At 36.6% G+C, this 24610-nt stretch overlaps 1 protein-coding gene across 6 annotated transcripts in view; it reads right to left on the reverse strand.

Moving 5' to 3' along the window:
• The window catches only part of CEP135 (centrosomal protein 135), a 78154-nt gene that overhangs the window by 13153 nt on the left and 40391 nt on the right, over positions 1-24610 (reverse strand). For 5 of the 6 annotated variants that reach the window (XM_082464445.1, XM_082464443.1, XM_082464446.1 and 2 more), the window contains 8 exons: positions 21571-21648; positions 14761-14912; positions 8645-8760; positions 8416-8570; positions 7932-7987; positions 5616-5784; positions 4657-4767; positions 4188-4373 (listed from right to left, as the gene is read on the reverse strand). In XM_082464445.1, the coding sequence (XP_082320571.1) occupies positions 4188-4373; positions 4657-4767; positions 5616-5784; positions 7932-7987; positions 8416-8570; positions 8645-8760; positions 14761-14912; positions 21571-21648 (1023 nt within the window). Of the gene's footprint in view, positions 1-4187; positions 4374-4656; positions 4768-5615; positions 5785-7931; positions 7988-8415; positions 8571-8644; positions 8761-14760; positions 14913-17989; positions 18037-21570; positions 21649-24610 lie in introns of all 6 variants that reach the window. The other variant, XM_082464444.1, reaches the window with a different exon arrangement.

Consider the following 24610-nt stretch of genomic DNA (forward strand, 5'->3'; position numbering starts at 1 on the left):
TCTATTCCAACATTCTAGCATCAACTCTAAGTCCAAAATCTTATCTAAATCAGAATGGGTAAGACTCTGGGTATGGTCCTTCCCGGGGCAAAATTCCTCTCCTTCCAAGGACCTGTGATACTAGAAAACAAGTTACCTCCCTCTGAAATAAAATGGTGGAACAGGCATAAAATGGTCCTATTCTGAAAGGGAGAAAATAGAAGGAATAAAGGAGTTACTAGTCCAAAGTAAGCTTACAGCCAAGTAGGGCAAATTCCATTAGATTTCAAGGCCTAAAAATAATTATCTGTGTCTTGATACTCTGTCCTCTGGACCTGCTAGGGCAGCCCCACCTTCTCAGCCCTCAGGTATAGCCCCATCTCTTGGCTCACAGTGGCAGTGGCGCTGCCTTCTGGAGTCAAGGAAGAAATAGCCCAGTCCCCTGGGCCCATGGTAGCGTAGCAGGTCCACCAGCTTTTGAGCTGCCATTGGCAGCCCTGCTGATCTCTGAGCCACCTTCATTCTTCCCTTTTCTTTTTTTTTTTTTTTTTTTTTATTATTTTTTATTTATTTTTTTTTTTTTTAAATTTTTATTTATTATTTATTTATTATGTTTATTTTTGGCTGTGTTGGGTCTTCGTTTCTGTGTGAGGGCTTTCTCCAGTTGCGGCGAGTGGGGGCCACTCTTCATCGCAGTGCGCGGGCCTCTCACTATCGCGGCCTCTCTTGTTGCGGAGCAGAGGCTCCAGACGCTCAGGCTCAGTAGTTGTGGCTCACGGGCCCAGTTGCTCCGCGGCATGTGGGATCTTCCCAGACCAGGGCTCGAACCCGTGTCCCCTGCATTGGCAGGCAGATTCTCAACCACTGCGCCACCAGGGAAGCCCCCCCTTTTCTTAAAGGAGAACATATGTCCATAACTCTAGTGGCCTGTTTTCTGCTAGTAGGATCCAAGAAGTTTAGCCTTCTTTCCTTTTATCCTGTTTCTGTCTCTTTCAGCCCAAGTTGGCAGTGTTTCTGCTGAGGTGATTGGTTGGATCTATGAGTCACTCACCTACTCTCTTTGCCTAGCCACACTCTCGGCCCTGAACACGCTCTCGGCCTCCGGAACACGCTATCTGGATAGGCTAAGACTTTTCCAAATCATCAAGTCCCGGCTCTTTTTTTGCTTAGCAATTTCTTCTTCAATTTACCTCTTTCCTTCACATCTTACTATAAGCAGCCAGGAGAAACCAGGCTGCACCTTTCATACTCTGCTTGGAAATTTCCTCAGCTAAACATCCAAGTTCATAACTTATAAGTTCTACTTTCCTAAGAGTACACCATAATTCAGCCAAGTCCTCTGCCATTTTATAATAAGAATTACCTTTTCTCCAGTGTCCAATAACATGTTCCTCAATTCCATCTGAGACCTCACTAGAAGAAACATTCTTATTTCTGGACAAATTCCATTCATGACGATTTATGTATTTTGTAAATAATAGAAGTTTTCTCTACAGCTTTCCTCCTTTTTTCTGAGTTCTCACCAGAATTGCCTTTAATGTCCATCTTTCTACCTACAAACTTTTCAAGGTAATCTAGACTTTTCTATCAGGCACCTCAAAACTGTTCCAGCCTGTACCCATTACAAAACTCTTCTAGCCTGTACCCATTACAAAACTCTTCCAGCCTGTACCCGTTACTCTTCCAGCCTGTATCCAATTCCAAAGACCCTTTTTAGGTTTGTTACAAAAGCATCCCACTTCCTGGTACCAAAATCTGTACTAGTTTCTTAACGTTGCCATAACAAATTACTATAAACTAGATAGCTTAAAACAACAGAAATGTATTCCCTCTCAGTTCTGGAGGCCACAAGTCTGAAATCCAGATGTCAGCAGGATCGGTTCCTTCTGGAGGTTCTGAGGGAGAACCTGTTCCACACCTCTCTCCCAGCTCAAGTGATTGCTGGCAATCCTTGGGGTTCCTTGCCTTGGTAGACATATCATTTCAATCTCTGCCTCTATCCTCATGTGGCATTCTCCCCTGTGTCTTCTGTGTCTGAATCTCCCTTATTTTACAAGGACACCAGTTATCAGATTAGGGTCCATCCTACCCAGTATCACCTCATTTTAACCTTTTAAAAAGTATTTATTTATTTATTTTTGGCTGCGTTGGGTCTTCGTTGCTGTGCGCGGGCTTTTCTCCAGTTGCGGCGAGCGGGGGCTACTCTTTGTTACGGCGCGCAGGCTTCTTCTCATTGCGGTGGCTTCTCTTGTTGCGGAGCATGGGCTCTAGGCGCACAGGTTTCAGTAGCTGTGGATCGCGGGCTCTAGAGTGCAGGCTCAGTAGTTGTGCGCACGGGCTTAGTTGCTCCACGGCATGTGGGATCGTCCCAGACCAGGGCTTGAACCCGTGTCCCCTGCACTGGCAGGCGGATTCTCAACCACTGCACCACCAGGGAAGCCCACCTCATTTTAACTTGATTAAATCTGCAAAGATGCTATTTCCAAATAAGGTCACATTCACAGGTACTGGGAGCGAGGACCTAAATATATTTTGGGGGGGAGGGGGTGCATAATTCTACGCACTACAGATAATCAATACTTTCTTCTAAAAAATAAAAACCGACTACAATACTATACCAACAAAACAAAACAAAAGTAGAACTAATAGCCAACTGTTCCTTATCAATCTAACTTATTTAGGGTCCCTATATTTTAACTAAACTCAAAATTTTATTAAGAGACTTTTATTAGACTGTCTTTATGACAAAAGCTTATTTAAATCCACATGCAAAAGAATGAAGTTGGAACCTTACCTTATATCATGTATAAAAATTAACTCAAAATGGATCAAAGACCTCAACATAAGAGCTAAAACTATAAAACGCATAGAAAAAAACAGGGGAAAAGCTGCATTATGTTGGATTTAGCAACGATTTCTTAGATATGACACCAAAAATACAGGCAAGAAGAAAAAAATAGATAAATTGGACTTCATCAAAATTCAAAACTCCTGTGCATCAAAGGATAAAACTGAGTGACAAGGTAAGCCATGAGATGGGAGAAAATATTCACAAATCACATATCTAATAAGGGATTGAAATCCAGAATATACAAACAATTCCTACAACTCAACAACAACAGAAAACAACCTGATTAAAAACTAGGCAAAGGATTTGAATAGATATTTCTCCAAAGAAAATACACAAATGGCCAATAAACACACAAAATATGCTCAGCATCACTAATCATTAAGAAAATACAAGTCAAAACCAAAATGAAATACCACTTCACTCCCATTGGGATGGCCATTATTAAAACAGAAAAACAAAACAAAAAACCCCAGAAAATAACAAGTGCTGGTGAAGATGTGGAGAAACTGGAACCCTAACATTGCAGGTGGGAATGTAAAATGGTGCAGCCCCTGTGAAAAACTGTATGGTAGTTATTCAAAAAATTAAACATAAAATTACAATATGATCCAGTAATTCCATGTCTGGGTATATCCTAAAGAACTGAAAATAAAGACTCGAATAGATATTGTACATCCATGTTCATAGCAGCATTATTTTCAATAGCCAGAGAAGGAAGCAAACCAAATGTTCATTGACAGATGAATGTTTAGACTGTGGTATATGCATACAATGGGATATTATTCAGCCTTAAAAAGGAATGAAATTCTGACACATGCTACAACATGGGTGAACCTTGAGATTTAAGTGAACCTTAGGCCTAAGTAAAATAATTCAGTCACAAAAAGACAAATATTGTATGACTCCACTTATAAGAGGGACATGGAGTAGTCAAATTCATAGAGAGAGAAAGTAGAATGGTGGTTGTCAGTGGCTGGGGGAGGGGAGAATGGGGAGTTAGTATTTAATGGGTACAGAGTTTTAACTGGGGAAGATGAAAAACTTCTGAAGAAGGATGGTGGTGATAGTTGCACAACAATATGCATGTACTAATTGCCACTGTATACTTAAAAATGGTTAAAATGGTAAATTTTATATCATGTATATGTATATTTGTATATTATGTATACAATATATTATGTATATTTTACTTACAATATAAAAGTAATGGGGCTCTCCTAAGCAAATTACCAGAATTAATAACAGATTACCATTGAACTTGATTTTTACCAATGCGTAAACCTCACTTCAATAAAGTGCCTTTGAATGTTTTCTGTTTTACTAAATTCTGTCTGTGCGAGACCAATGAATATATTACCTCCTGAATTTCTTTTTCTAGTAGCTCCACTCTTTCTCGAAGGTGTCTCCTCTCTGTGTCAATAGAAAGAAGTTCCAGTCGAACTGAGCTGCTTTCTCCCTCAGCTTGATGGGCTTTGACCTCCCAGTCTTCAGCACGGTCATGAAGCATCTGAAATCTATCTAACAAATCTTGATTTTCTCTTTCCTGGTTTAACCACAATCAAATTGTTTCTAAATTAGTCATCATTACTCACTGGAATACCCATGTCATAAACATATACACACATTGGGATTTTTGTTTTAATTTAGGAAGCATAAGCTATCTGTGCAGACACTATACTAAGTAAGATCTGTAAGAAAATATACAAAGACAGTAGGCAAGATCTCCACTTTCATATGTTAATATCTAATAGAGGAGACAGAATAAAGAAACATGAAAAAGTTAAAAAAAATCAGTCTTAAGTCCAACCTAAACAATGTTTTTTCACCTTAGCAGCCATTAAGCTCTCCCATCGTGACACTTCAGTTATGTAATTATGAACTCTACTCTTCATTTCTTCTTTTTCTTGCACTGCTGCTTCTAATTCCAATGAAATTTGCTATAAATCAGAAAATTGAAGACAAATCTAAAATCAATGTAGCACCTAATGAGTTCTATTCATGTTCAAATAGCTGTTTCTGAATTTGGGGAATAAGTGAGAGTAGGAAAAAAGGAAAACTGTTCCTGACTGTTATTTTCACATGTTTTTCTTGACTGATCTTGACTTTTTAACCAAATATTACCATATATCTCCCACAATATATGTGACCACATATCTGGTATTTAAACTAAGGGCTAGCTACGCTCAGGGGTTGACATTTAAAAATATATGTATCAGCAATATGCTCTATATTGAATAATTTTTTAAAATATTTAAAATAAGAAAATCATTGGTTTTCTTGGTGTAATCCTTTAATAAACCAGCACAAACAAAACCAATACCTTTTAGTATTTGCCATTCTAAACTATTCATTAATTAACTTACAGGCATATCTCTAAGCCACTGGAAGTAAGTATGAATAATTAAAATCTATCATGGGTCTTTAAAACACAGCAACTTTGCCCTGGGGGTGATGCTGAGGTCCTCACCCAGTAGGGTAACACCAATTTCTGCCATAGAGAACACCATGCTCCCAGCTTCAGGATTCCTTGCAACAAAGACCACAATGGTGAGGGGACTACAGTTGTACCCATTAGACACCCTGTAATATACCGCAGCATTCTAAACCACATTTTAAAATACCCTTATAAACACTGTTCTCCTTAAAGAATTATTTCTTTTGTTGTTGATATTTATATAATTAAAATTTAGAAAGCATATTTAGAGCTTTAAAATTTAGCAAACAATGAATATATTGTATAACTGTATACTATAAAACTATCAAAGTTTATGCATTGTGCTCATACCTGGTTTTCTCTTGCCACTGTAGCCAGATCATCCTGTAATCTTCTGTTTTCCTTAAAAGACATTTCTTTAGCTCTTCCTACTTCATCAAGTTCCTTGTGAGCTGCATCAAGTTGGCGCCGGAGGCTGCTTATCTCACGGTCCCGATTAATCAGTGTTTCCTTTAGCTGGCTGTTACATGGGTGGTTAGCAGTAATAAAGAAAGCTTTTGGAAAATTTAGTTCATTTACAAGAGAACTGTTGTACTCTGATTTAAGTATACTAGGAATGCAAGAAATTACAACTACTCAACCTATGGACTGGGAGAAAATATTTGTAAATGATGCAACCAACAAGGGTGTATACCAACAGCTCATACAACTCAATAACAAAAAAACAAACAACCCAAGCAAAAACTGGACAGAAGATCTAAATGGACATTTCTCCAAAGAAGAAATGCAGGTGGCCAATAGGCACATGAAAAGATGCTCAACATTGCTAATTATTAGAGAAATGAAAATCAAAGCTACAGTAAGGTACCACCTCACACCAGTCAAAATGGCCAACATTAAAAAGTCTACAAATAATAAATGTTGGAAAGGGTGTGGAGAAAAGGGAACCCTCTTACACTGTTGGTGGGAATGTAAATTGATACAGCCACTATGGAGAACAGTATGGAGGTTCCTTAAAAAGCTAAAAAGAGAGTTACCATATGATGCAACAAACCCACACCTGGGCCTATACCCAGACAAAACTATAATTTAAAAAGATACACACACCCCTATGTTCATAGCAGCATTATTTACAATAGCCAAGACATGGAAGCAACCTAAATGTCCACTGACAGTGAAATCTGTAAAGAAGATGTGGTACATATATACAATGGAAGACTACTCAGCCATTAAAAAGAATGAAATAAAGCCATTTGCAGCAACATGGAGGGACCTAGAGATTATCATACTAAATGAATAAGTCAGAAAGAGAAAGACAAATACCATATGGTACCACTTATATGTGGAATCTAAAATATGACACAAATGAACATATCGAAGAAACAGAAACAGACTCACAGACATAGACTGTGGTTGCCAATGGGGAGGGGGCTGGAGGAGGGAAGGATTGGGAGTTTGGGATTAGCAGATGCAAACTAGTATTACAGAATGGATAAACAACAAGTCCTGCTATATAACACAGGGAACTATATTCAGTATCCTATAATAAACCATAATGGGAAACTTCCCTGGTGGTGCAGTGGTTAAGAATCTGCCTGCCAATGCAGGGGACACAGGTTCGATCCCTGGTCCGGGAAGATCCCACATGCCTCGGAACAACTATGCTCGTGCCCCACCACTACTGAGCCTGCGCTCTAGAGCCCGCGAGCCACAACTACTGAAGCCCGCATGCCCTAGAGCCCACGCACTGCAACTACTGAAGCCCGCGCACCTAAAGCCTGTGCTCTGCAACAACAGAAGCCACCACAATGAGAAGCCTGTGCACCGCAACGAAGAGTAGCTCCCGCTCACCGCAACTAGAGAAACCCCACACGCAGCAATGAAGACCCAATGCAGCCAAAAAAACCAAAAAAACACATAATGGAAAAGAATATGATAAAGAATATATATATATAACTGAATCACTTTGCTGTATAGCAGAAATTAACACATTATAAATCAACCATACTGCAATAAAATTTAAAAAAAGAAATTACAACTACTTCATTAAGATACTGATTAGGTGAAGCAGATATTTTAGATCTCTACCAATCGTTATGTGCAAATAAAGTCATAAAATAAATTTATTATTCTAAAAGTCAAGTAAAAACAGAAGACTTTCAAGTGTTAGGAGCAGAACATAAACAATTCAATTGGCACTTATTTAATGTTTAAGTCCCCACTATTATATAATATGTAAGGGTGTATAAAATAAATACAATTAGTGACTTTTGTCTTGAAGTAGAGAGACCAGACATAAAATGTAAAGTCTTGTAACAATGTTCAAAAAGGTTTAGATGTGGAATAAATTCAACACTGGCTACTAGGGTAATCTGAGTTTTAATGATTAGGGCCTGCACAGGGTAATTACAGTAGAAATAAGGAGCAAGTAGGTATGTAAAAGAATAATTAATAAGACATAATTGTTTAGATGTGGATGACAGAGGAAGGGAGAAAGTTAAAGAGGATAACATTTCCATGCAGGAAACTGAGAAAATAACTGATACTGGTAAAAATAGGAAAACTGAAAAAGAAATTTTCCTATTGCCAGATTGCTATTCAAATAGATAAAGCTGCATTCACTGAAAATTTCTAAAAAAGCTGGATGCCGTTCCATTGATTACTTACTTCATAGAAGATTCATACTCTGAGACTGTTATCTTCATCTGAGAAATAGCTTTTTCCTATAGAAATTATAAAAATATGTAAGATTCTAAACCATTCATATAGAAATGTCTTCATTTGAATTGATACAATGTCACTTTTATATAGTTTAAATCCAATTATATAAATTATGTTACAAAAGAAACCTCCAAGTAAACATATTTCCATGTACCAATTATATTTCATATATTGGCATATTTCTACCCACTCTAAGAATGTGAATTGTTCCTTGAGTTTGCTATAGTCATATATGATAAAACTGTATTCTAGAAATAGAACTTTTAAAGATTCAAATTATTGGTATAAAATGAAATTTAAACACATTAGAAGATACGGCCTTGGGTCTTAGGAACTTGTACACAGGCAGTAAGAACTGCATATCTAAAACGGAGAATAAAATAAGCTTTTCTGTTCAGATGCTGGATAACATTACTTAACAGTCACATACTTTATTAGCTAGGTTTTCATGCAAGTTTGCAATCTTTTCTGTCTTCTCATCTACAGTCTCCTGAAGAATGTCTTTTTCTTTATCAATAACACCAATGGTCTTTTTCATTACATGAGCCTCCTCATTCTGTGAAGTCATCTTGAAGTGTAGTTTACCTATAAATGAAAAAGAAGTGTTTGTTAGACAAAGTAAATTAGGATTAGCAAAAACAACATTTAAGAATACTTACCTATTTTTTCCTCCAGTATTTTAACTTGTGCTTGTGCTGATTCAAGTTCACTTCTTTTCATGGAAAGTTGGTGCTCAGAGTCCTCAAGTGACCGCTGTAGCTGCTCATTTACTAGACTAAAGAGTCAGTGGACAAAAACAAATGGTATTCTTTATCTCTGGTAGAAATAATTTTTTTTTAATGAAAGATCTTAACAAATATTTCTCTTATTTTTAAAGTTTCTTTTATTCCTTATTTTAAAGCTCTTCCAGTATAATCAAGGGCATTATACTATATATATTATTCCTTTCTTCAAAACTGTTCCATCTTCCTCAAAATAATATGGTGTAAAAATCAAATTAATTGTATACATTTTTCTAGAGGCTTCCTGGTAGTTTTTTTTTTTTTTCTTCCTAGTAGTTTTAAAGCTTTTCTCAGTTTCCTAATATCAACCCTCTTTCTCTTAAAATCTATTTCCAATAGTCAAGGCAAAGGAAAAGTCTTGTTTTTACAGAATGGCCTAGCACTTCAAGATCCTGACCATCCTGACCAGCAAGCTTTTAATTCTGCTTCACATTCTGACTTTTTTTGATAGGTAGTCAACTGGAGGTCATAGTAAACAGGGAAATAGGTATTTACTGTAGTGCAATGAGGATTTAAGACTAAAGACTGGTTTCAGGGAGCAAAAAAAAAAGGACATACAGCAAAAATAAAGACAATTTCAGACGAATCCTTTACTGATCCGTAAGATTAATTTTTTTTCAGAAGTAACAAGAATTTGCTCTCATGTCATCTAGGGTCTTTGGAAGCTTTTAGTCCTGGTCTAGGAATTCTTAGCCTGGCCTTGCTGGAAAAATATGGCTCTCACATTAGGCTATTTACTGGGGACTTCCACAGGTTCCTTTTAGGGTTTGTTTGAAGATGAGATAGTAGAAGATACTAAAGGTGGCTTAGCTTAGAATTGCCTAATAGGGAGGAGGTTGGATTCTGAAACCACTAATAAGATGGGACATCTCCCACAGAAATGAAGAAGTTTTACATGCAACACTGAGATATTCTGAAACACAAAAGACATGACCCTGACTGCTCTAATAGCAAGTGAATGATGACCCAGAGGCAGGGAGGGAAGTCAAGGTGAGGCTGACTTCTTTAGAATTGCACAACCAAATAAAACCAAGTCAGCAAGACTCTCGGTTCAAGCAATTTTACTTCATAAAATCATCTGTGAGGTCCAGGTGACTCACTGTATTCAAGCTGCTTGTAAAAGCTACAGCTATTACTCTGAGGGATATAACTACACGGAGTGGAGAAAAAAGAAAGCTAACATTCACTGTACTGATAATTTACAGACATTAGCTCATTTATTCCTAGGACAGTTCCATAATTAGAACCATTATCTCGATATTATAGAAACAAATAACTAATAACGTGTTCAAGATGGCAAAGCTATTAAGGCAAAGAAAACATATAAATCCAGTTTAGTCTACCCTGATATCCATGTTTTTCTACTACATCACATTGACTACTACGAAGAGCACAGGACATCTTCTATGTGGAAGGGAAAATGTCTGCCAGTAAGCTATAAAGAATCCTTTCAAAAATGGAATGGCTCCCAGAGTTCCTAATGAAGGACACCCAGTAGTTGGCAGTGCTTGAAACCCTAGGTAGAAAAGTAAAGATTTTTTTACATCTAAGTTCATTAGCAGGGTTAATTCCTAATGAAAGTAGGGTTGATAAATGAAGGCAGGATAACATCTTGATTGATTATACATATAAAGAAGGCCCTTAGTGAGTCTTAAAAATAGCTTTGCCTTTTCATATTCTAGTGTAGACAGGCAAGGGAATAATAGAGATTCCACACAGACCTCGGTGGTAACTTTCTGACAGAAGGATTGCTGCTAAGATAAAGGTCTTCTTAACGAAAGAACTGAGGTATAAAGTTCATAGGAAAGAATAGTTGAGTGACTATCATATTATATGTCATCATGGTGTTTGGAAAGGAAAATTTGAGAAACTGTTGAGCACTAAGTTGCTAGGATGAGCTAATTTCTTAGCTTCGAAAGTGCTATAAGCAAAAAGCAAAGGGAAGTGATGACTTCCCACCAGAGAGCGAAGCAATAAAACTTAGAATCAAAATTCTAGCTCTCTACTTACCAGCCATGTGGCTGGATAAGACCATCTCTCTGAGCTTCAGATTCCTCAGTTTTATTACAGTACATGGATGTATACATGTTTTCATCTTAGGGGGCAAAAGTAATTCTCTTCATGATGGAGTATATTTTAAACAAAGACAGCATCATAAAGGGTCCTTTATTCATAAGAAGTGTTCAAGTTGTAAAATGGAGCTGAAGCTCCATCTAAGAGGTGTAGGTTTGGAATTTTAATGGCCTCTTAGAAGAAAGAGAGATTGATATGGTATCCCTGTTTTTTAAAATTAATTAATTAATTAATTTATTCTTGGCTGCGTTGGGTCTTTGTTGCTGCCCATGGGCTTTCTCTAGTTGTGGAGAGCGGGCTACTCTTCGTTGCGGTGTGCAGGCTTCTCATTGCAGTGGCTTCTCTTGTTGCAGAGCATGGGCTTTAGGCACATGGGCTTCAGTAGTTGTGGCTCGTGGGCTCTATAGCACAGGCTCAGTAGTTGTGGCGCACGGGCTTAGCTGCTCTGCGGCATGTGGGATCTTCCCGGACCAGGGCTCGAACCTGTGTCTCCTGCATTGGCAGGTGGATTCTTAACCACTGTGCCACCAGGGAAGCCCAGTATCGCTGTTTTTTTTTTTTTTTTTGGTATCCCTGTTTTATTTCAGATGTCTCCAAGACTCTATGGTTATGACCCACCACTAACTGAGAAAGTATCATCTCTTGATAACTGAGAGAGGGGAAAAGGGATCAGGACTGGCTTTTCTTTCACATTTCTGCAAAGGGATGATGATTTATATCTGGTGGTCCTAGGTCCCTTGGCCCTTCTAAGTCCAGTTCCATGAGCTCAGCTGTCCTACTTAGGGCCCTGGCTCCTCTTCTTTTCTTGGTAGAAAAAAATGTTAGGCATGCCCAGAAGATAATTCTTAGGCATCCTAAGGAATCTATGAGCCTTATCTAAAATGGTTCTCAATTCCCTTAACAAATAAATACTTCTCAAAGGAGACCAGTTATATTTGGTTTTCTGAATATACAAACACACTCTACTATAAAAGCTGATACTTATTGCCATAATAATAACTCTAACTAGAGCTTATGGGCTCTTTCCAGGAAAATCCGCTAATGCATTTATTTGATCCTGGATAAGTACATAACCCTCTAGTTTTAAAGAAGGTACACAGCGTAACTAAAGACTAAGGTGAAATGAAAACAGTCTGACGGTATTTTCAGCTGCAGGAATCTAAATGTTTAGAGCCTCATAGCTAGCAGTGGTAAGGATTAAGGCTATTGTCCTCTGCTGCTGCACCAAGAGACTAGACCAAAGATCCTCTATTTGGACAATTAGAGACTGTGCTTGATATAGAAAAGACTGTTTGGTGGCACTGAAATTTGATGAAAAATGCCTAACTCAGGGAGGGAAAGAGAAAATGGGCCCACCAGGTGGATGAAAAGGAATATATGCTTTATCTATCTGAGTATCAGCTTCTTAAATGTCTTCATGTTAAGGGAAACAGAACTTGATGTGATTAAAGGGACAGCAAGATCTCTATTAAACATATCAAAAGTTGCATGAGGTTTGGACAAGGAAACTTTATTTCCAAACAGTGCTTGGTATTATGTTTGTATTGGGTTCAGCTTTGGATGTGAACTTGACAGCTTGAACTCATGGTTCTAATGTTTACCAATGTATACTGATATGGAGAATGTGACTGACACACCTTCCTCAGAGACAAGTCTGATATTTGTCAGAGCAAAAAAAAGTTATGGAATCCTGCAATCCCCCCGTTATTACCTATCTCTGTTTACAGACAAACAAAGGTAAAGAGAAAATTCTCCACAACCCATTCCTATAACAAGGTAAAAAGAAAATTCTCCACAACCCATTCCTATAACACAGTGACTGGATTATTCCTAGGTGAGGGAAGTAGCAGACTGGGTAAGAGAAAAGGGTACTAGTATAGCAGAGAAAACGCCAAAGGAGCCGCACGGTAGGGGATCCAAGGGAGGGCACTGAAAGCTCTGTCTTATAAGACTGGAAAGGGCATTCTGTGAGGGAAGGAAAGGGGAGTTATAGATATAGTTTGAAGGAAAAAGCAAAATGGACTAAATGCAGCTCCATTCATCTGGACACAAAACAGAAAAGGGTAGACTAGTAATTCTGGGTGATAGAAATATACCATGGTATTTGTACTTTGGAGTTGAACATAGACATGAACCAGAGGGGGAGAGGCCATTCCATTCAGGTAGCTCTCCTTCATAGGATGTATGTAGTGCCTTGCAAGGAAAAAAAAAAAACCAAAACGGAAAAAGAAGCTTCTACCTTAGTTCTTCCTAAACAGTATTCCTTAATTAAACAGACAAACAGCCAGCTCTTTGTCTTATTACCTAGTTTGTTTTGATTTTGTGTAACAAATGTTTCCTAAATCTGGCCACTGTTCTCCAAGTTCATTGTCACTGTTTCACTCCAGACACATTGTCTCCATTGTCTGCCATCAGTCTCTTAAGACTCCAAATTCACCTTCCCTATTTTTGTGAGAGTTCACTTCCTAAGAGGAATGGTAGGAAGTCACCCCCTTGGTTAAAAATCTGTTTGTTCTCCATGTTTGTAAGATAAAATCCAGACACTCTTGGTTATCATACCAAGTTCTTTATTACCTGACTTCAACCTGTAGATACAGCCTACTTGGGCCATACTGACTTTTTTTTACCATTTTTCAGACACATCACCTTTTAGACTCTGTATATAAATATTCTGATTTTACATTTCTTTGAAAGAAGAACGAGAAGAACAATGACATAGGTAGCAAAAAACTCTGTAATTTCCAGCAATTCTACACTAAGGAGTACAAATAATCTGAAGTACAGGCATACCTTCGAGATATTGTGGGTTTGGTTCCAGACCACAAAAGAAAATATGGCAATAAAGTGAATCATGTGGATTTTTTGGTTTCCCAGGGCATATAAAATTATGTTTAATACTCACAAACATAAAAAACAAACTTATGGTTAACAAAGGGGAAGGGGGAAGGGATAAATTAGGAGTTTGGGATTAGCAGATACAAACTACTATATATAAAATAAACAACAAGGTCTTACTGTATAGCACAGAGAACTATAATCAATATCTTGTTATAAATCATAACGGAAAGAATAAGAAAAAGTATGTATGTGTGTATATGTATAAATATATATATATATGCACATATGTATAAGTGAATCACTTTGCTGTACACCAGAAACACAGCATTGTAAACAACTATACTTCAATAAAAAAAATTAAATTAAAAATTCAAAGCCATTAAAAAAATAAGTAAATAAAAATAAAAGTTATGTCTGTACTATACTGTAGTCTATTAGGTGTGCAATAGCATTATGTCTGAAAAAAACGATGCACATACCTTAATTTAAAAAACCTTATTTCTAAAAAATACTAACCATCATCTGGGCCTTCAGTGAGTTGTAGTAATAGACAAAGCTCACTGATCACAGATCATAACAAATATAATAATTATGAAAAAGTTTGAAATATTGCAAGAATTACCAAAATGTGACACAGAAACACGAAGTGAGCAAATGCTGTTGGAAATACGCCACCAATAAACTTGCTTGATGCAGGATTGCCAAAAACCTTCAATTTGTAAAAAACACGACATCTGCAAAGCACAATAAACTGAAGCACAATAAAACAAAGTACGCCTGTATCTGTTAGGGAGATTTTAGAAGGAGGTAGGTACAAAAATTTGCCTGCAATCATATCAAGCTATGAAAGTCTTTAAAAGTACAGATACTCAAAACTTACCCAGATTCACTCAGTGAACAGGAACCTCCAGAGATCAGTCCCTAAATCCATACTTTACAAAAGCTCCCCAAGTGATTCTGCTGCAAAGCCAACTTTGAGAACTACTGCTTTTCAAAGGCCTAGTCCAAAATGCCACCATTATGAACCTTATATAGCAACAAGCTTGTTCCCGGAAGAGAAAAGAAACTTTCAATAAACTTACCTAAGTGAGTTCATCTCTGTTTTCTGATGAGATGAGTCACCAGCCACATGGCTAAGTTTTTGAGTTTGGAGTTTTACTTTTTTCTCTAAAGCCTCTATTGTTTCTTTCATTTTTAACATTTTAGACTTTAATTCACATTTTTCATTTTCAAGCTATAATTAAAGTTCAAAAATTAATAGGTATGTGTCTCAGTTTCTTTTCCTTAAGCACTCTTTCATAATATTTCTGGAAGAAAACTAAGGAAATAAATTAGATTTATTTAAAAATACTTTAAAAGTCATGTGTACACTTTAGGTTCTAGACGTCAGAATAGGCAAACACATTTTTCTCTCTCTCCTCTTCAATATCATTGAAATCAAAGAAAAGATACCAAAAAAGAAAGGCAAGAAAGGAAGAAAAGAATGTATCCATAACAGCAATGAGGGGAAACCACTAGCAGACCAAAATTTTGAGAAATTTCTAAAAAGAAAAGTAGCTAGGACTGAACTGAAGAAAAATCAGAGCAGAAAATACCGTAACCCAAACACAAAATGGACAAGATTTATATGAGGAACCTGTAACATTTTCCTGAAGAGCGTAAAACACAACCTGACTTAATATGAAGACACACCATGTTTCTGAATGGGAACACAATATTGGAAACGGATTAAAATTTCCTGAAATAATTGTAAATTCAATAAAATTTCAGTAAGAATCCTGACACAACGTTTTTAAAATTAGAGGGGTGACTTAGATTTCATTCTAAAATTTATTTAGGAAAAAAGAAAGTTAAGAAAAAACAGTAAGAATGGGGGGCAGGAGGAAGACTGCAGCTAGACTTGCTTTATGAGATATCAAAATAAATGAAAAAGCTACTATAATTAAGATAGTATGGATTTCACATATGGACAAGCAGATACATCACAAATGTAAGTTTAGGAAAGGCAGCATTTTAAGAAAGTGGGAAAAGAATAAACTCTTTAAAAATAGAGCTGGGATAGCCACTCACTGGAGACAAAAAATTAGCTAGATTCTATTTTATTTTACGTACAAAAATAAATTCTAGATGCAATAATGATCTACATACAAAATTCAAAACCAAGAAACATTAGTGAAAAATTTAAGTCTTCCAGTTGAAACTGTAGACTGACCACACACATTTTTAACATCCCTTCTTCTGGAAACAGTGCTAAAATGACAGTAAAGAAATAAGAAGGTTATATACTCATAATACAGAGAGAACAAGAGAGAAAACAAGGGTGAACACGTGACTTCAAAAACTTGTGGAAGACAAAGAGCAGAGAGTGGTTCAGAGTGGAAGAAAGATATATACAATCTAAAGCAGGGTCTGAACCTAGGAACTAATGACCTTTGAGGCCAGGTAATTCTTTGTTGTGAGGGCCGTCCTGTGCACTGTAGGACGTTTAGCAGCATCCCTGCCCTCTGCTTACCAGATACAAGAAGTACTTTTTCCCTTAACTGTGACAGACAAAAATTCTCCAGATATTGCCAAATATCTCTTAGGAGGCAGAACTGACCCCAGTAGAGAATCACTGACCTAAAATGGCCACAGTAGGGAATACCAATGAGCGCAGCCAGTTGACTTACCCTGAAGAAGCTCAACACATGGAGGCATGAAGCTGTGGGGTGGGGTCACAAGGAGAACTGAACAAGGAGGTTGGCTGAAAGTCTATATACTGGGACACTCATACCCCAGTTATCTCTTTCTAGAAAGTTTTCTTGGAAATCAAATATATTAAAAAAATCAATAGAAGGGCTAAAAGACAAAGTTGAGGCAATCTCCCAGAAAGCAGAACAAAAAGTCAAAGAGAAAATAAAGGAGAAAAGATAAGAACATTAGATTTCTTTAGGAAGTCTAAAACCAACAAATAAAGCTCCAGAGAGAGAAAACAGAAGAGTAGAGTAAATTACCAAAGAAATTGAAAACATAAGATAAAGAGAAAACCCCAAATCCTTTCAGAAATAAAAACATGTCATGTACAGAGGACTCAGAAAAGAATAGCATCAGACATCTCAAAGAAAGCTGAAAGACCAATGGAGAACAGTATTCAAAATTTTTAGTGAAAATAATTTTCCAGTGTAGACTGCCATATGCCTAAGCCAAATCATAAATTATGAAAGTTGAATAAAGACATTTTCAGACAAGCAGAGTACCAAAAAAATTTCCTCCCATGTATTCTTTTTCAGGAAACTGCTGGAGAAGATGCTATACCATAATGAAGGAATAAACCAAGAAAAGAAGAAAACATGAGGTTCAACACAGGAGAGGGGGACAGGCAGTCTTATGAGGACAGCTATGGAGAGACATAGGCCATCATGAAGCAAGATAGAAAGCTCAAGAAGGGAGGTATTCGGGGGAAAAAGACCAGAACTGGTAAGTTTGAAAACTCAAAAAATAGTGAAAGGCATGTGGCAGAGGTGGAGTTCTTGATAAAAATTAGCAATGAAAAACAGAAAAGTAACAAAAAACAAAATGAAACAAAACAAAACAAAAGCAATTATTATTAACTCCAGGAAAATGGTCTACAAGAAAAAAGGTAAGTGTAGTACTGTCCCACTTGGCTGAGCCGTAAACCACGAGAAGTCTTGGTAATATAAACAATAACTACTTAAGTGAGCAAAATATGTAATTAAACTATGTAATGGGGGAAGAAAAGGGGAGTGCTAATCCATCATCTACCATCACGGAGACTCACTAAATAACCTTAAATCAATAAAGACTAAATAGCACAAGCACATTATTTAGAAACAGGGAGGTAAACACCAGGAAAGAGAGCTGTGGATGGTAATTTGTGGGATACAGAGGTGGGAAAGGAAAAATTTTTTTGCACTAAAAATCTTCCAGAATTCTTGTTCAAACAAGAGTACATGTGTAGTATAAAGATTAAAAACAGGAACATTTGTGTACCCATCACCTGGCTTAAAAAATATTACCTGAACCTTTGAAACTACTGTGAGCAGTCTCCAATGACATCCCCTAACTCCTGCCCACAGTATCCACTATCCTGAGTCTTCTGTTTCTCATTTCTTGCTTTTCCTTAGCACATCACATTTGTATGAATCTCCAAACAATTTACAGTTTAGGTTAGCATGTTTTTGAACATTACATAAGCAGAATCATACTGCATGTTTTCTTCAACATCATATTTGCAAGATTCATACATGTTGATGTTTGTAGCTATTATTCATTCATTTTTGTTGCTCTGTAACACACCATTGTATGACTTACCACTGTTTATTTTCCTCACAACTGACATCCAGATTGTTTTCTTTTTTCTGTCAGAGAGTAAACATTTTAGGTTTTGTGAGCCATATGGTCCTTTGCCACTACTCTACTGTAACAAAGAAACAGCCATAAGCAATGTATTAACAAATAAGCATGGCTGTGTTCCAATAAAAACTTTATTACAAAAACAGACAGGAGACCAGATTTGGTCTAGGGGCCATAGTTTATTGATTTTGATCCAGGGTTCATATCTAGAAATGGATTTGCTGGCTAATAGAGTATGCCTTTGCTAACCTAGAACAATGCCAAATTATTCTCCAAAGAGGTACCACCAGTTTGCACTCCCAGAAGCTTCACAAACTCACTAATAATACTAGCTATAACTTGTTAATTTCTGATGACCTGATGGATGTGAAATGATTTTGCTGTGGTTGTAATTGGTATTTCCCCTATTACTGAGGTAGAACATCTTTTATATTTATTAACCATTTATAATTTCTTCTGCCATGAAGTGTCAATTCACATCTTCTGTTGAGTTTTTTTTAGGTTAAATGTATGGTAAGTTGTTCTCTGCATTAGCGGCTTGTCTTTTCAATTTATGGCTATTTGATAAACAAAGATGTTCTTGTCAATGTGGTCCTAATTATCTATGTTTTCTTTAAAGGAATAAACTTATTTGTGTCTTGTTTAGGAGCAAACACTGGCACCAGACACCTGCTAGCTGTGTGATCTTGGGCAAGCTTCCCCTCTGTTTCCTTATCTGTGAAATAAGGATAATATTAGCATTTACTTCTTATGGTTGTTGTGAGAATTAAAATTATATACATGAATATACATAAAATGTTGAGAAATGTACCTGACACACAGTAAATGCTATATAAATGATTGCTATTATTATTATTTTGCCAAGGTAAAAAAGATTTTCCTCTTGAATTTTCTTCTAAAATTTGTAGCTATTTCTTGAACATTCAAGGCTGCAAGTAACCTTGAACTGATTTTTGGGTCTGGTATATTTTAGGTAGGATCCAATTCCTCTTTTATTTTATTTTTTATTAAAAAAAAATCTATCTATCTATCTATCTATCTATCTATCTATCTATCTATCTATCCATCCATCCATCTATCTAGACTGCGCCGGGTCTTAGTTGCAGCACGTGAGATCTTCGTTGCGACATGTGGGATCTTTTAGTTGCGGCATGCGGACTCTTAGTTACGGCATGCATGTGTGATCTAGTTCCCTGACCAGGGATCGAACCTGGGCCCTCTTCATTGGGAGTGCAGAGTCTTACCCACTGGACCACTAGGGAAGTCCCCAATTCCTTTTTTATATACATATATATGAACAGTCAATTGTCCCAGAAACAATAAATTACTGAATAATCCTCTCTTACCCCATTCATCTGAGTCCTCTAAATATCAAATTTCCATAATTTGTGGGTTTGCTCTCTACTGGGTTTTACCACTCTCTTAATCCCTGAGCACTACCACCCTATCTTAATTAATGACTCTAAAGCCTTCATATCTAGTAAGACAAGTTCCACACTACATTCTTCTTTAAAATTTCTTTGTGATTCTTGGCTCTTTGCTTCCACGTAAATTTTAAAATCTATTGTCAGTGTTCACTCTCACACACATCCACCCACCCACCCATCTTCTTGGGATTTCAGCTGAAACTACATCAACTCTACAGATGAATTTGGGGAGAATGTACATTTTTTTATAAACATAATATCTGTCACCTTTTTAATAAATTGGATACATCTCTCCACTTATTTAGGTCTTCCTTAATGTCTTTCAGTAAGGATGCAAAATGTTTTCTATTAAGATCATGCAAAATTATGCACAGGTATCTTGTATTATTTATTGCTATAAAAATGGTATGGATTTTCTTTTTAACTATCTTGCTTGGGATTTGTCATGCTACTGGAATTCACTGTACATCCTGAATCAGAGGATTCCTGTGTTTTCTATCATACCTAGAGAAGTATCAGTTATTATGTCTTCAAATACAGCCTCTCCCGTATTTTATTATATTCTCCTAGAATTTTGACTAAATAAATGTAGGAACTTCTCACTTTATTCTCTAAGGCTTTAACTTATTTTATATTTTCTATCTCCTAGTCTCTTTCCAATGACTTCTAGTACTTCAGATATATTTTCCAGTTCATTAATTCTTGCTTTCAGATTCTGGGCAGGCTAGAGTGACAGGGACCCTTCTACCTGAAATAACTAAAAATTTGGGCAAAGTATATGGAACAATGGTTTTCAAGACACTGGGCATTAGGCAATGATGGATAGTGACCCCTGAGAAATGAAACAAGTGAGATGAGCCCTATAATTGTTCCAGTTTATTGCCTGAAGAATTTCCAGGCTGTGGCACAGGGAAAGAAACCAGCTGGACCTGGTGATTCCCCTAAGTTCAGAATACAGGACTGAGAGTCAAGGGAGGCCAAAGCAGTTAGAATTCGCAGGGCGGATACTGCAGGAGAACTGCACAGAGTAAGAGCACCAGAGATCTATAAAGGGTGCCCCTTGAATCTTCAGCTGAGTAGAGCTCAGCTCACAGAGAGCTACCCAAGGCCAGGGAAAGAACCATCAAAGAATTAGAGGGAACAGTACTGAGGGCTCATGCAGGGCCAGGAATAGCTTCTTTTCCCATCAGTCATTTGAAAACCTCATAATTCATGAGGCAACAGGTAGTGAGCATACTCAAAAAGATTTGGTTTCAGTAGTAAAACAAAATTAGTCTGAAACTAAATGCTATTCTAGTCCCACCTAATTAAGCTTAAAAGCAAAACCAAAAAGTAACAAGCTACTTCCATCTGACTTAAGTGTATCCCAGAACGAACTTCAAGAGTGTTTCTAGGAATACAAGCTCTCCAGCAACCAAGAAAATAAAATTCACAATGTCTGACATCCAATCTAAAGTTACCAGGCATGCAAAGAAACAGGAAAATACAACCTATGAGGAAGAGGAAAAAAAATCAACTGGCCCAAAGCTGATAGAAACAGATGATAGAATTAGTAGACAAATAAAAACAGTGAAGACAGGGAAAAGGAAACTAGTCAAAACAAAACACAGAAAGATAAAAAGACTATCAGAACACATACCAATTTGTTAAAAGCCCTATCTCTAGTGAGAGCAATAAGGAATGAAAATGATTTTCACTTTTTACTCTAAGTCTGTATTACATGATTTTTTAAACAAGAGCAAAACAACAATAATCATAGCTAACACTTACTGAGTGCTTACGATATGCCAGTAACTATACTAAGTTCTTGATATGTATTAACTCATTTAATTTTCACAAAAACTCTAACAAGTAAGTATTAGCACCATTTCTATCTTACAAATAAAGAAATTAAGGGATGAAAAGTTTAAGAAACTTGCCTACAGGTAATAGGTGACAAAGATGGATTTGAATCCAAGTAGTCAATCTTCAGAGTACATACTCCTAGTCACTGTTATACAGTTTCTCTAACATATTATTTTGTAATTTTAAAAACATACAGCACATTAAAACTATAATTAAAATAGTCATTCATACAACAAAATATACCCCGAATTCAGTTTGATAAATTACCTGGTGATTAACACATGTCAAATGTTCAACAGTTTTCTCTAATTCTGATTTTTCAAAAATACTCATTTCATGGAGATGCTGTAAGAGAATTTTATAGAAGATGTTCATTCACATCAGATAATAAAACAAAATTACCAGAGTAAGCAATGCAAGTCTACAGTACTATTTTATCTGTCTTTTTATAACAGAAATGTTTTAGAAAGAAAATCATTAGAAATTTTACAAAAACAATGTTTTTGGTTGAAAACAAAAACACAAGAGGTTCTCATCTTTTATGCTTTACCTCCATGTATGACTATAACAGAAGACACAGATTGGTATGGGTTCATTTATAAAGATTTATACAGATCAATCCATTAGCACAACTATAAAGGGAAAAACCCAGCAGGTTAAGTAAGCTCAGGAGAATGTCCTCATTAGAGGAGATGTAAGAGGAACAGAGTATAAAGGAAGAACAGATGGGATCAGAAAGACACAGAAAGCAGACTACTACAGGGCCATGCAAGAGATCAGAGTTTCAACAATGAGCTGGTCAACAGTGTAAACACGAGTGTTGTTATTTTTGGTTATATTACCTTATCCAACTTTTGCTGATGCTAAGTCTAGGACAAGTGATATGTTGGTGTTCTGTGAGAATTTTTCGTGCAAATTCTTACTTCCATCCATGTTATTCATTAAAAATAAGTAAAGACATCTGATGTTTGGATTATATATTTCACTGAAAAGGTCACTGTGCTGTATGCATTTTTTTGTTTATTAAATCATTCAACCGGTATTGAGTACATACTATATACCCAGCACCAAGTAAGGTATTAGGAATACAGTAAAATGGATAAAGTCTCTGATGTCATAGACATTATAGTCTATTAAAGACAAACCTTAAACAAGATATTAAAATAAAATTATGAATATTCTGCTAGGAAAAGGAACTTTATGGCGACATATTGAAAGGGAGTCTAGGATCTAGGGTTCATTTCCTTTGTGAGAAAATGATGTTTAACTTGGCTATAAAGGATGAACAGGAATTAGCCAGGTGAGGGGACTGGAAGGGGTGAAGGATCTTCTCCTTAGAAAGGTGGGGGCAAGAAAAAGTCCATTAAGCCTGGTGTTGAGAAACTGAGGGGTGAGGAATGGGGGGGATGAGTTTGGGGAAAAGAAGCTAGACCTTGAAGTAGGCAAGGGCCAATCATCGAAGTCCCTGAAAACAGTTAATGGATTTTAAATAGGAAGTGATGTGATCGGATTTATATCTTTGAAAGATGACTCTGACTTCAGTGTGAAATACAGATTTGAGAGGCTGCTAATACACTAGTGCAGTTGAGAGAGAATAATGGCCAGAATAGGATGGTAGCAGGGGAACAGAAACAAGTAGGCTGACTGAAGAGAAACCAATGTGAGCTGAGGAGCCAGATTCTTTGTGACTCCATTAGCAGGTGATCTTGGACAAATTATTATTACTGTTTTTTTTTATTAAGGTATAGTTGATTCACAATATTATATGTCTTAGGTGTACAACATAGTGATTCATAATTTTTAAAGATTATACTTCATTTATAGTTTTTATAAAATATTGGCTATATCCCCTGTGCTGTACTGTACAATATATCCTTGTAGCTTATTTATTTATACATAGTCGTTTGTACCTCTTAATCTCCTACCCCATTTTGCTCCTCTCCCCTTCCCTCTCCCCAGTGGTAACCACTAGTTTATTCTCTATATCTGTGAGTCTGATTCTTTTTTGTTATATTCACTAGTTTGTTTTATTTAGATTCTATATATAAGTGATAACATAAAGTATTTGTCTTCCTCTGACTTACCTAAGCATAATACCCTCCAAGTCCACCCATGTTGTTGCAAATGCCAAAATTTAATTCTTTTTTATGGCTTAGTGGGTACTCCAGTGTGTGTGTGTGTGTGTGTGTGTGTGTGTGTGTATGTATGTATGTATGTGTGTGTATGTGTGTGTGTATATATATATATATATATATATACCACATCTTCTTTATCCGTTCATTTGTTGATGGACACTTAAGTTGCGTCCATATCTTGGCAACTATAAATAATGCTGCTATGAACATATATCTTTTCGAATTAGTGTTTTCATTTTCTTCAGATATATACCCAGGAGTGGAATTGCTGGATCATACAGTAGTTGCATTTTTAGGTTTCTGAGGAACCGGCATACTGTTTTCCACAGTGGCTGCGCCAATTTACATTCCCACCAACAGTATACAAGGGTTCCCTTTTCTCCACATCCTTGCCAACATTTGCCATTTGTGGTTTTTTTGACGATAGCCATTCTGACAGGTATAAGGTGATATCTCATTGCGGTTTTGAATTTCATTTCTCTGATGATTAGCGATGTTGAGCATCTTTTCATATGTCTGTTGGTTGGGCAAATTATTTAAACTCACTGTAACTCAGAGACCACATCTGTAAGCATTACCCGACTAAAAAGGCAATTGTGAAGATTTATTGAGATAGCTCTTGTAAAAAGTACTCTGAACAGAGCTTCCCACATGGAAAGGGCTTAATAAATGTTAACTATTATTTAAGAGGTAGCATCAATAGGACTTTGTGATTAAATGAGAGATAGGAGCTTTCAGGGTAAGAGGACTCAGTGCCTAGGTTCAACAACTGGGTAGACAGATACTGGAACAACAGGAAACTACTAGAGAAGACTTAAAGACTGAGAGGATTAGTTCAGTTTTTATGTAAAAGACCTATTGTAAATTCATAAATCCTGACTCTTGTAATCCAGAAAGATTCTGGTAATATAAATGTCACTTTTTCTGAGTTTTTGGCACAAGTGCATTTTTTTAATCCTGTTTTTACCTTCCTTAGTCATTTCAATGATATGGAAAAGGCTAAACCAGTAGCTTGTACTAAAAGTTGCCATATTGCACAGAAGTTTTCCATTTGGTAATTTTAACAATTATTTTTATAAAAAAGCACTTTCTGGAAGGCAATATTCCAAAGGATCCCAATTAAAAGTATTTTGTAGGGGTAAAACTTTAACTGAAAATGTATGACATAAAGA

This window comes from Balaenoptera physalus (assembly GCF_965194825.1).
Source record: "Balaenoptera physalus genome assembly, chromosome: 5".
Classification (NCBI taxonomy): Eukaryota; Metazoa; Chordata; class Mammalia; order Artiodactyla; family Balaenopteridae; genus Balaenoptera; species Balaenoptera physalus.